The 13,731-nt window shown below is 51.7% G+C and overlaps 1 protein-coding gene across 1 annotated transcript in view; it reads left to right on the forward strand.

Moving 5' to 3' along the window:
• The window catches only part of Wscd2 (WSC domain containing 2), a 92,652-nt gene that overhangs the window by 49,661 nt on the left and 29,260 nt on the right, over window positions 1–13,731 (forward strand). Inside the window, exons 2-5 of the mRNA XM_076922428.1 lie at window positions 1,800–1,890; window positions 2,183–2,780; window positions 9,328–9,442; window positions 12,119–12,303. Coding sequence (XP_076778543.1) covers window positions 2,378–2,780; window positions 9,328–9,442; window positions 12,119–12,303 — 703 coding nt within the window. The 5' untranslated portion in view covers window positions 1,800–1,890; window positions 2,183–2,377. The remainder of the gene's footprint in view (window positions 1–1,799; window positions 1,891–2,182; window positions 2,781–9,327; window positions 9,443–12,118; window positions 12,304–13,731) is intronic.

Genomic DNA, 13,731 nt, shown 5'->3' on the forward strand with positions numbered 1-13,731 from the left:
TGGCTGAGGGCATCCTGTCACCCCCTGCTGGTAGCAACGTGAAACAGCATGGCCCAACAATTAACCTACACCCAGGTTTTCCTTCTGGCAGGTGGTCCAGAGTGGGGTCCTCAACTTTTCTTACCCATGAGCCCTCTCCAAGGCCACCTGTGACTGCAGAGATGTACTTGGAAAGCTAGAACTTTTTAACACCTCTTAGGGAAATTTGAGTTCCTAACCATCAGACCCTCTCGGAAAGCCCTGACCAGGGGAGGTGGCTACAGCCGCTGGAAAGATATGGGCTCTTGCTTTGAGGCTATTATAGGCTATCTCTGAATTGTCAGGCAGTGTCCAGAATGTTTGTGGGGAGATGGTGTCAGAAAAGATTAAGAGCTGTGGGTTGACCAAGATGTGGGTTTACAAGCAAGATGGCACTTGCCTGTAAAACCAGCACTTGGAAGGTAAAAGCAGGAAAAGCAGGAGTTCAGGGATAGCCTCAGCTACAGAGCAAGTTTGAATCTCTGAGGTTTTCTTCAGACTTATGGGAACCCACATATCCATGCAAGTTTGATAAATATATGCAATGCTTGTATAGAAAGGGAGAAGCAAGCAGCTTGGGGCTGCCCTGCTGGTGGCTTCTACATACAGATTCAACCACCATGGGTAGAAAATGGGTGAGGGGGAAACCCTGGGGCTGGGGACACAGCTCAGTTGGTGAAGAATTGGCCACATAAACATGGGAACCTGAACTCAGACCCTCAGCAGTGTGAGGGCAGAGGCAGGAGGATACACGGAGCTCACTGGCCAGGCAGTGTTGCTGAACTAGCTTCCAGTATTATTGAAAAGACCCTGTCTCAAAACACAACGGGCAGTGACTGAAGAAGTTACTCAACATCGACCTCTGGCCTCAACACACACTCATAACACACACATGCACACACATACATACATCAAGACACAAACGACTCACACAGGCACACACTCATAACATACAGACACACACAGAGACACATATACACACACCGACTCACACATACACACACATAAATACATATACACACACACACACCGGAGACACACAAATACAGACACATACATACAGACACACACACATACATACCAAAGACACACACAGGCACACACTCATAACGCATACATACACACATACACACAGAGATACACACAGAGAGACACATACATACATATATACATATATACACACTGAATCATACATACAAATATATACATATATACACACCGATTCATACATACATACATACACATACCAGAGACACACAAATATAGACACATAAATATAGACACACACATGTATATACCAGAGACACACTAATACATACATACAAGCAGATACATACCACAGACACAGACACACAAATACACGCACATACATACCAGAGACACATACACACACACACACACACGCACCCACTGGGCCCATACTAAATATACATTAAAGTTCTTTTTTGTCATTATTTTTTAAGTACTTTGTAACAGCTCCTGAGCACTGAGATTGTATTAGGTGTTCTAGGCCATGTGAGATGTTTGGAAACCCACAGGAAGCTGTGTGCAGATCCTATACAAACCCCAAACTCCAGCCCAGTAATTGAAGCGTCCCAATTCCAGTGTGGAAGAGAGTGAAGGCAGGGTTCTGTGCTCCTGGAACCCACGCAGGCCTGCTCTCAAGGCACCTGCAGCCCTCTCTGAGCCTCCGCACACCCCCTTGAGGGATGCTCAGGAGCTCTTTCCGTTCTGGGCTTTGGTGGGGGGGGGCCCTCATGATTGTGTCCGATGTTTTACAGGTGGTAGCCCAGTGGCCTGAAGCTTGACCAGATGGAGTCCTTCCAGCACATGACCCCAGAAGGTGGCACACAGCTTGGTCACCTGTTGGAGGTAGAGCACAGCCCAGCATCAAAGCTGTCAGTGGAGTAACCAAGCTCCACAGCCCAAGGGGCTGAGAAGGGGTCAGAGTGACATTGCAGCCGCGGGGATCCCTCCCCCATCCCTGTCACCAGAGTTCTTTAGCCACACTCTGGGTGAGGAACAAGATGTGGGGGATGGAGACCACGTCCTGTAAATCCCCTCTCTTGGCCCGAGGCAGCTCACTTTGACGTTGGGATTCCAGCAACCTTTGTCCTTGTCACCTCTGGGCTCAGCCAGGCACTGGCTTGCTTTCCTGCTACAGTGTCTCTGTGGAAGGATCAGAGCTCCAAGCGGTTTCATTCCTGCGGAGTCCTGAGAAGCCACGCCCTCCACGCCCCTTCCCAGCCAGCCACCCAGCCAGCCAGCCACCCAGCCAGCCAGCCACCCAGCCAGCCACCCAGCCAGCCACCCAGCCAGCCACCCAGCCAGCCCTGAGCGAGTCCGGAATGATCCTGCTATGGCCAAGCTCTGGTTCAGGTTCCAGCGGTGTTTCCGGTATTTCCGCAGGAAGCCCGTGCGCTTCTTTACCCTGCTGGCTATCTACCTGACCGCCGGGAGCCTCGTCTTCCTGCACTCGGGTTTCGTGGGCCAGCCCGCGGTACCTCAGAGCCAGGCCAGCCCCGCAGTAGCGGGGAGCCCGGCAGAAGGAGCCGAGCTGCCTTTCCTGGGTGACTTGCACCTGGGCAGAGGTTTCCGGGACACCGTGGAGGCCTCCAGCATCGCACGCAGGTACGGACCCACGTTCAAAGGCAAGGATAGCAGCGAGAGAGCCAAGCTGGGCGACTACGGAGGAGCCTGGAGCCGAGCCCTCAAGGGGAGGGCTGTTCGGGAGAAAGAGAAGGAAAAGGAGGAAGAGAGAGGTAAGAGCCTGCGGGGTGTTGAGGGAAAAATGCAGACACCAATGTAGAAATAACAGCCACCGACTGGTCTCAGAGCTCCAGACACGCGTGAATGTAGGGAATTGGGCCTGTCATCTGTAATGAATGAGTCACATAGCAACTCCTTAATTGGCAACTTCCATCTGAACCCCACACTTGCCCTGGTTTATAATCCCACTGCTTGTTAAACACGCGGAAACCCCAGAATCAGTGTTCCAGAGCCCTGAATGTCCCAGGATCCGTGGTGAGCACTTGACGTGGGCAGAATCAGCTCCACAGTGCTCAACAGACCTGCTACCCCTCCTGTTGTAAAGACAGGGAGGCAGCTGGGCAGGGTGGTGAATACAGACATCCCTGCCCAGGGGAGGCTGAGCTAGGAGGAGTCAAAGGCTAGCCTGTGTTATATAATGAGACTGTCTCAAAGAGGGGGGAAAAACACCACCGGGAGCCCAGGATTATTGGCAGCTATTTAGTGAAGTGGAGCTAAGGCCATGCTAAAGAGTTTTCACCCAGGGCACTAACACTGCCCGGAGACGGGGGAGTCAAAGGCTAGCCTGGGCTATATAATGAGACAGTGCTCTAGACATTAACACTGTCCTGGGGAGGGGAGGAGTTAGAGGCTAGCCTGGACTATATAATGAGGCAGTACTCCAGATACTAACACTGTCCTGGGGAGGGAGGAGTCAGAGGCTAGCCTGGGCTAATTAATGAGCTGATGCTCCAGGCACTAACACTGTCCAGGGTAAATTCCATTGCCTGGCATTTTCTCAGCCTTTTACACCCAAAAAGATTCTGATTACTGGTACATACCACAGGCTAGAACACGGTATGCATGAGCTCATGCCTGTTTAACAGATGTGGAGGGCGGGGGTCAGGGGTGTATCTCAATTAATAGAGTGCTTCCCCAGCATGCACGAGCCCCGGGGGGTTCGGTCCCCAGGCTGGGTAGTGCACACCTGAAACCCCAGCACTGCAGAGGTGAGAACAAGTCTCAGAAGTTCAAGGTCATTCCTAGCTGCACAGAGAATTGGAGGTCAGACTAGGCTAGGAGACACCGTCTCACAAACAAGCAAATGGGACTGGACAGATGGTCCATCCGGTCGGACATCGGATGCATACTGTTCTTGCAGAGGACCCGAGTTCCATTTTCAGCACCCATGTTGGGTGGTTTACCCCTACCTGGAAGGCACAGGATTCACAGAGGGACCCATTCGAGGGACAGGGACAGATGCCCCTGCCTCAGTCCCAGCCTGAACCTGGCTCAGAAGCTGTCCAGGAGACTCTTACCATCCTTTCCTGTGAGAGAATCCAGAGCTCACAGAGACAAGAAGACAGAACAGGCTGGGGGCCTTGTCCTAGGATTCCAGCCTCACTTTAGTCATCTGTGTGGCCCGGACAATGGCATGATCTATGCCTGAATTTCTACACCTATCTTCCTTCCAGGCAGACCCGAGAGCCCAGAGAGACATGGATCCGGCAAGGATCTGGCAATGCATCTGGGACAGAACCAGCAGTTAGCCATGTTCAGTCTGTGATCTACTCAGGGAGCAGCCTTCTCTTGGCATCTCGAGGCTGGTCTGTTAGAGAAATCACTGCTCTTCCCATGTTTCCTCTCAGATTCCACCTCTGGCCACTCCAAACACCACTGGGTCCTTGAAAGTCCCCGAAGTCCCTGACAGCTTGATTCTTACATTCTCAGATTCCCTCCTACACTGCATCCCTCTATCCCTGCTGTGTTCTCACTCCATCCCCGCTGTGTTCTGACCATCTTCCTGCTTTCTTTGCCTCAGGAGCTCAGTCCTTTACCCTATTTCCTCTTTCCCCACACACATCTCTGCATAGCTCCTTTTTGGAGCCTCTGAGTGACCTAACCAGTTCCAACTGGTGCGTAGGTCACAGCCACACTCCCTAGCGTGACCCTGCAGCCATGCACATCACCATTCAAAGACATTTCGTGTGTACAGCCGGGTCTCTGCACCCTGTGCTCCAGAGGGCAGGGGTATTCTAGTCTTTGCCAGCTCAACCCATCAGCACCTGGGACAGCGCCGGGTGCTCGCTCAGCTGCACCCAACAGATGCCTGAGTGGCAGAATGGGTTGATGGATGTGGGACTCTCTCCCTCTGCCGGAGGACTTCCCGATTTCAGCTTTGTCCAGCTACAGTGCTCTGGTGCTTCCAAGTCTGATCAGATGCATGTCACATGTCACACATGTGACAGTGGATCTGTATAATGACGTCCCTGTGGGTTGGGAGAATCAAATGCCGTCAGCTCTCCATAGCTGAGGGTTCACACCCAGGGATTCAGCCCACAGACAAACAAACAAACACACACCTACGAATGCATTTGTAAGGAACACACACTGGCTTTCCCCCTTGTAATTCCAGGGTTCACACTGCGTTAGGGGCTAAAGTCATTTAGAGAGAGAACTGCTGAACAGGAGAGGGAGGAGAGGTCTGAGTTCTATGCAAATGGTGCACTTTGCAAACACGTTGGAGATGCTGGACTTCACCCCCGTGGCATACTGAGAGACCATCCCATGGCCATTGTGACTGTAGGCAGTAAGAGCGCTGTTTATTGAGTGCCTGCTCCATGCTCGCTGCTGTTTATTTCCTGGTCGTGGCTTAGAATAGATCTGTCTGTGCACGTGCCTGGCTCACCCTCTGGTTCCTGCTGTCACTTAGTAGCTGCCCTGTTGTTAGTTAGCACAACTCACTGGTGCTAACCATTGAGTGGCGGCTGTGGGCTGGACCATGTAGATTAATTCATTGCTTTATCTAACCAGCGCCGCTTCATGAACTGGAGACCGGTTTTGGTCCATATTGAACATAGTAAGAATGGACTCAGATAGCAACGGCTTGCCCTGGTTAGAGATTGCCGGATAAGTGGAGTTATTGGCTTCCGAAGCATGTGTGCCTTCTTCTCAGTCCTGGGTACAGTCCAGCAGTTGACCATACACATGTGTTATGAACTGCAAATTAAAAAAAAAAAAAAAGAACATATAGCAAAGTAGTCCCAAGCTCTGGGCTCTTGGCAGGCAGACGCAGAAGCAGGCGGGGTCATTAGGAAAACACATCCTGTCTGTTGATTGACTTATTTGAGGTTCAGCACCTTAGATCAGCACTACCAATATCAAAATGCTTTTCTGACCTGACACTGAAGCCTGGCTCGCACCCAAGCTGGCAGTCCCCTGCTGGATGTAGGCATGTAAGACCAAGAGCCAGGCCCTGCCTGGAGCTGCAGACACACACTTCACTTCCCACAACCCCACAACAGCCAGTGAGTGGCTTCGTGACTCCATCTAACCAGGAAGAAAGAAACACAGCAGAAACCTAAGGAGCAACGCCTCATGCTAGCTGCAGTGTGCACACACGTGTGGAAGTGTTCACCCCATACACGTGTGTACATGCACATGCACACATATGTGAACATTCACCTTACCCACAAACATACATACATGTTTACACATAGAAACATATGCACATGTGCACATATACTGTGAACATGCATACACTCAATATGTGTATACATTGTATATGTAAATATATATGCACGCATCTCCGCGCTCATTGGTTTGTCTGTTCCATCCATGGGTGCCACACACTCCGTCCAGTGTCCTCTTTTCATTTGGTCACATGGTCATCTTCTTGGTCACATGGTCATCTTCTTACAAGGCCATCAACCCTGTCGGTTTGGGGCTTCCTCCCTCCAGTTGGCCTCATCACCTCCTGACTGTCTGTCACAAGGTCGTATTCTGAAGCATTGGGCTTAAGAATCTGGTGTCTCTGGATTCTGAACTGGAGATAAATCCATAGCTATTTCAGTGGTCCCTGGGGTCCTGGAGATGCTGGTAGATTGTGTGAACTCCGCCATACATCCCCCCACTGTGGCAGGTCCCTGTCTCACATACCTGCCCTGCCTGGCCTCTGAGAGGTTCTGTCTAGGAAGGAGGCCGGGGAGGGCCCAGTGGTTGGCAGTTACAAGGCTGAGCTCAAACTTGGCAGTGCCATGACATTCTAAGGACAAGAGCCAAATAGGCTGGCAGGGAGGAGCCACCAGGTCCTTCCTTGATGTTGACCTCACTGGGCAATGAATGGTATGTGACATGCCAGTGTTCGGTGTATCCAAAGGACCTGTGTCTCCCTCCCTTTGACAGATAAGAGAGTAGACACTCAGGTGTTCCTTCAACAGATGTGTGTGCAAACTGTGTGGGACATCTCAGTTTAATACTAGCTTGGGGAGGGCCAGATGGAGTCACACTGCATTCAGTAGTTCAGATAGACCCCTGGGTTCCCAGAGCCCTGAGTGCCATCCCCGATACCCCCCACCCCATACACCATACCATACAAACTGAAAAAGGAGCCTCTGCCATAGGGAGAGTGTCACTTCAAACTAAAAGTCCAGGTTTGTGCTTCAATCCTGACTGTAGCCCCAGCTCGCTCCCGTGCGCGTGCGCGCTCTCTCTCTCTCTCTCTCTCTCTCTCTCTCTCTCTCTGTCTCCGCTCTCTCGCGTGTCTCGCTCTCTCTCGCTCTCTCTCTCTCTGTCTCTCTCCCCTTCCCCCTCCCCTCCCCCTCTCCCTCCTTCCCTCGCCCCTCCCCCTCCTTCCCTCCCCCTCCCCTCCCCTCCCTTCCCCCTCCCCCTCCCCCTCCCCCTCCCCCTCCCCCTCCCCCTCCCCTTCCCTCTCCCTCTCTCTCATCCTCCACCCTGGTGTTTGAGCAGAATGGACAAATCTCCCCCACCCCAAGGTTCTGCCTCAGAAGTGGTAGCTTTGGAGAAGAGGGAGCTGGGCTTGGGTTGTCTGAGACACTCCTTCTGGGTGGATTCAGCAGATCCATGGGCCATTGTCAAGTGATAACTGTGTATGTCTCGGGCCCTGAGTTATAACCAGAAACAGAAATAAACGAAGGCCCAGATGCTCAGTCCTTTAGCAAAAGCCCAGAATGAAGCGTGTGGGTGGCCCTGCCCTGTGCCCCGCAGCACCCTAGCAGCTAAGATTCTGTCTGAGGCAGGAGGCATTTAGGATGTCCAGCAAGAACAAAGGCCAGCAGGACCCTCCAGAGCTGTCACCAGTGGCAGACTCATGTGGGGCTGGAGCAGCAGTGCTCCCTTTGAAGCCAGACGATCTTCCGAGGAGCCATCACGGCTATTGTCTGAAGGAAGTCCAAGCTGCCAGGATGAAGACCGGTGTCCAGCAGAGTGGACAACAACCATGCGTGGGGGGTCCTCCTGCAAGCCCTGCTCCCCAGTATAAGGACAGTGAAAGGATCTCTTTTCATTTAACCTGGGCAGCCTCCTAGGCAGAGGAAGTGTCAACTGTCATTGAGGTTTTCCTGGTGACTCCCCGGGAAGGCCATTTAATCCCATGACCTGGCTGGATCCTTCTCTTCCAAAGGAAGGGCAAAAAGAGCCAGTGTGGGTCCCATAGAACTGCATTCAAATCCTCATTCAGCTTTTAGCTTGAGCTTCTCCTTTCTAGGCCTCGGTAAGAGCAGAAGAATACCGGGTCTTTTCTGTGTACAGGTACATCCCGAACATCCAGAAGAGGGATCTGGAGCCAGGCTGTGTGCACGACTGTCCAGCTCTGGCTTTATTTATACAAGCTGTGTTACCCTGAGCAGATAGCAACCTCTCTGGACCACAGAGTAGAGATAATATCCTCACAGTGTCTTGGTTGAGGATTCAGTAATTGATGTGTGTGATGTGAAGCACTTGTGTCCAGATGTTGGGGAAACGTCGAGGAAAAGAATAAGAGATTTTGCAACAACTGAAAGGTGCTGTCTCTGTGTATGAGTTTCGGCTAGACACAAAGGCAAGGGTTCACAGTGTGAACAACTGCATAGCTCTTAGATACCGCGTTTGAATGAACTGCTTCTTGGGTGGAAGCATCCACCTGAGTCCCCCAGAGACAAACTGTAAAGTGTTTAGCCCAGCTCCGTGAATGGCCAGTGTCTTATTCTGCTATCCAGACCCTTGTACCTAGCACACAGGACAGTGTAACAGAGCATTGGTGAGACATTCCACTCTGGCCATTGATTGGTGTTTTCATCCCCAAGAAAAACACGGGAAAGTCAACCCATCTAAGCCCCGTACACCAGAGCTGGGGAGTAACTGTATGAAGTGAGGTCGGAACCTTGAACCGTCCCAAGTGTAGTGAGATGCTTGAGGCAGGCTGTAAATGAGTGGAAGGTTCTAGAGCTTCCACGGTCACTAAAACAGGCCTTATCCTGGGTGAAGTAGGGCTCCTTCTGGGCTACAGGTGTGGCCCCAGTGTTCAGTGTCACCAGGAGACCCTGAACGTGGCTATGGTCCAGGGAAAGGAACTCCCCCTGTGCCCTACTGTCTCCAGGGTCTACAGTCTCACAGTTCCCACTGCCCTGATTGGCCAGGGCCCAGAAGTTCCCATCTCTTGCTTGTGCCCTGAGGACAGAATCAGGTGCTACACACTTGGCAAAGCCACACAGCCAGGGGCACATAGGCCGCCTCCCACAGCTTTATCCTCAAGCATATCTGACTCTTCCTCTTTCCCCACAGCCAAGTACATCGGCTGCTACCTGGACGACACCCAGAGCCGGGCCCTGCGAGGCGTGTCCTTTTTCGACTACAAAAAGATGACGGTCTTCCGTTGCCAGGACAACTGTGCTGAACGGTAGTGTCCCGTGCCCCGTGCGCCAACGCTGCCACAGTATCCCCAGACATGTCCCTTCCAACCCTTTCTGTGCGGTGTTCCTTCGATAATGTCATTTGCCTTGACTTGTCAGAGAGTAAACAGGGGAATATAGAAAGAAAGGATTGCAAGAATGATTGACTGGTGTGTATGCACGTATGTGCACACGTATAAAAATGTATATATGCATGTTTGTGCACATGTGTCTGCATATGTATGCACATGCATGTGTGTGCACATGCATGTGTGTATGCATATATAGGTATATATGTTTGTGTACGTGTGTCTGCATGTGTCTGCACATGCATGTGTGTGCACATATAAATACATATGTACATGTTTGCGCACACGTGTGTACATATGGATGAGCGTGCACATGTATGCAGATAAGCATTGTGTGCACACATATAAATGTATATATACATGTTTGTGTACATGTGTGTCTGCATATTGTGCACATACATGTATGCGCACAAAGATGCATGCAGTGGGAGTATGACCGTACAGCTATATGGAGTGTGACGAGGAGCAGGCTTGTAAGGTATGGTGTGCGTGGCCAGCTGGTTACATGGGTGAGATTAGTCTGGACAACTGTCTCTGAGATGTGGTGGTTGTGTGATCACAAGTCTTGGCAGTCCTCTTGCCTTGAGCTCTGGAGTCACAGGGATTGCAGGCCTGTGCCATCATGCCTGGTTTTAAACTCCACCTCTTAAAGAACACAGTTTACAGACACCCTGTAGACTTCCAGTTCTCCCAAGCCAGGAGGTCAGCTGACATACAAGCCCCTTCCCTGGCTGGAAGCTGTTGAGCCTTCTCTAGAACAATGTTCCTCCTCCTCGGCCTTCATCCCTTCTGGCTCTGAGGTCCAGGCTGCTTCTGTTTCAGAACTGATGGTGTACTTTCCTTGGGAAACGCTGCTTCTGTCAGTGGAGAAGGGCCCCAGAGATGTCTGAGAAGCAGGAGTATGGGGTCAGGGACATGGAGGCATGTCCTGCAAGTGAGGTTCCAAGATGCCCGGTCATGTCAGCTGCTTTTGCTTCATCTAGGAGGAGCAGGTGGATGGGGCAGGGCTAATGTCACCAAGTCACCAGGGAATGGGCAGCCATAAACCTGGGTGGCTCTGGCCATCTACCTAGCATCACATCAGGATCTGGGAGACAGCTGTTGCCACCAGCATTTCCTCTGTCAAGGGACATTCTGAGGAGCCCTCATGGCTTTGGGAGCACGGTGGGCAGGAGGCTGGCAGTGCTCTCCCTTCCCCGAATTCTCAGCCAGAGCCCATAGCCTCCTTCTGTGTTTTTAGACCGGTGTCCACCAAGTGGCCTTTTTAGGAAAAGATTCCATGGCTAGGAAAAAAAATAGCACATCCTTACAGCCTCTGGAATTTTGTTTTGCTTTGTTTGGAGGAAGAAATTTTCTTCTTGGCTGGGTATGTGAGCTTGGTTTCGTAGCCAAAGGGCTCCAAGTGCCCTGGCTCTCCCCTTCCCCAGCGCTTCCCAAGGGACCTGGCAATGAGGTGGTGAGGTCCCTGGAAGGTGGAGGTTGGGTTCTTCAGAGGTGGAAGAGGAGGGTGGTGGTGGTGGTGGTGGTGGTGTGTGTGTGTGTGTGTGTGTGTGTGTGTGTGTGTGTGGTTATGGCTGTGTATGTGTATAGTCATGAGTGTATGTGTGTGTGTGTATATATATATGTTTGAAGTGTGTGTGTGTGTGTGTGTGTGGTTATGCCTGTGTATGTGTGTAGTTGTGTGTGTATGTGTGTGTATATATATGTTTGAAGTATGTGTGTGAATGAATTGTGAGTGAATATGTATATGAATATCTGTGAATGTATGAGTATGTATGTGCATGTGTGTGTGTGTGTGCGCAGCTGTATGGGTGTATATGTGTGTGTATACATGTGTATGTGTGTATGTTTATGTGTGCATAGTTCTATGGGTGTGTGTATCTGTGTGTGGAGTGTGTATGAGTGAATGTGTGAATGTGTGTGTATGAGTGAATTGTATGAGTGACTGTATTATGAGTGTATGTGTGTATGTATGTATCTGAATGTAGGAGTATGTAATAGTATGTGAATGTCTGGCTGTGTGTGTATGTGTGTAGCTGTATGGGTGTGTGTGTGTGAGTGAATATATGAGTGTATCTGTGTATTGTGTATATGAGTGTGAATGTGTGAGTATATGTGTGAGTGAATCTGTGTGCGTGTATCTGTGAATGCCTGAGTATGTAAGAGTCTGTGTGTGATTGTATTCATATGTGTGCGTGAGTGAATATGTGTATATGAATGACAGTATGAATGCATATCTATGAATGTATGAGCGTGTGCATGTGTTCTGTGTGACTATGAGTGTCAGTGTGGACATGGAGGATATAACATATCAGGCTGTGATGAAGGCTGTTGGGTGTCCTCAGAATGTTCTCTGTATCCCTGGGGGTCTGACTCCTCACCCTCTGTGACTCCCAGCAGAATGTCCTACCCTGTGGAGTAGGCACAACCCCATTCCTCCTCCATCCCTGCCCTCTCTGCCTTCTACCCTTTTGTCCCCGTTCTGAAGTCTCCCATTCTCCTGCCTCCTTGGTCTCCATGCCTCCTGTCCCCTGAGGTCTCCCTGGTGCTGTTGCCCTGCCTGACAGCAGCTTCCCCCCCACCCCCTGCCCCCAGGGGTTACCTGTATGCTGGGCTGGAGTTCGGCGCCGAGTGCTACTGCGGCCACAAAATCCAGGCAGCCAATGTGAGCGAATCGGACTGTGACATGGAGTGCAAAGGAGAGCGGGGCAGTGTGTGTGGCGGCATCAACCGCCTCTCCGTCTACCGGCTGCAGCTGGCCCAGGAGTCTGCCCGAAGGTGTACGTGAGTCCTTCTCAACCCTCTGCTGCCTAGCCTGAGGGTCCCTGATGGCCTCACCCTCAGTGTCTGCCCGGCATCTTCTGTGAAGCCCCATGAATCCAAGGCCACAGAAGGCTTTGCCTCCCTCCCCAGCTACCACTCCAGCCACTCAGCCTCTGCCCCTGCTCTCCTCTGCCCGACTAAGTCTGGACCTCATCTTGGCCCATCTCTTTCTGAGACAAAACTGTCTGCGCTACCTAGGGCAAGGTAGTAGCCAAGACCGTAAGAGCAGGAAGCCCTTGTTCCTTTCTGATTCAGACTAGCTCATGTCATCTTCATGGTGACCCCTGAAATAGGCAGGAGGCAAGCTAGGCCTCCTGGCACAGGCCTGGCGTTCCTGCTACAGGGGAGGCTGCTGGTGGTGGTGGGGTGCTTCCAAGTCAAAGACAGCCTGGGCTACAGGGGTCACTTGAGGCTAGCCTGGGCAACATAGTGAGAACCAGTCTCAAAACAAGTTTAAGGGTCTGGGAGGGTGCTGGGAGTGTAGTTCAGTGGTAGAGTGCTTGCCTGTCATGTGCGAGGTCCCTGGGTCAGTCTCCAGGAGTAATAAATAAAGAATACAGAATAAAGGAGGGAGGGAGGGAGGGACAGAGGGAGGGAGGGGCAGTAAGACAGGAGGGAGGGCAAGGGAGGGAAGCACAAGACACTGCTTTTAGACACTCCCATCTGAGGTGAGAAACCTGTCTTAGCCACAAAGCCCATGAGCAGTAGAGGGCCTTCTGCAGTTCAGACTTCCCTGCCCTTCTGAGAGATCTCCAGGGCCCATCAGCGTTCCCAGCTCGAGCCTTGCTGAAAAAACTCTGCAGTTCGCAAACCAAGGAGAGGAAGTGTGGGGAGGGGCAGGAGACATCTCTGTGGGCATTGTCCCACGGCCCTTCCCAAAGCCTCGGCCTCCAGAGTCGCCAGGATGACAGGCCTGAGATGCCAGGCACACCTTAGGCTACACCCTTAAGGTGCCCACCGGCCATTCCAGCCTGTCACTCCAAAGCTCCCATCCCCTATACAGCGAGGCAAGAACACAGCGAGGTGTGTTTGGTTACAGCTCCACACCTGGCTGTAGGGGTGGGGCTTCTTCTCGGTGGGTGTCTCTATCGCAGTCCATTGCTTGAGATCCTGGACCTTGGCAGTAGTAGCATCGTACAAGCTTTGCCCTGCGGCGAACAGGGTTGAGCTTGCCACAGATTTGCAAGTGTGACGGTTGCACCTCGGTTCAGGCCTGAAGGTCCGGTTGGCAAAGCTCAGAGGTTGGAAACCTCAGTTGGAGAAAGCCAGCACCGCAGGCTTGGTTCTGACCGGTGGTTCTAACTAAATGGCAGATTGCCCATTCTCAGGCCTGACCGCATTTGTACTGATATTCAAGTGCTGATAATGGTGGCACTTCGGCCATC

This window comes from Arvicanthis niloticus, chromosome 24, assembly GCF_011762505.2.
Source record: "Arvicanthis niloticus isolate mArvNil1 chromosome 24, mArvNil1.pat.X, whole genome shotgun sequence".
NCBI classification, from domain to species: domain Eukaryota; kingdom Metazoa; phylum Chordata; class Mammalia; order Rodentia; family Muridae; genus Arvicanthis; species Arvicanthis niloticus.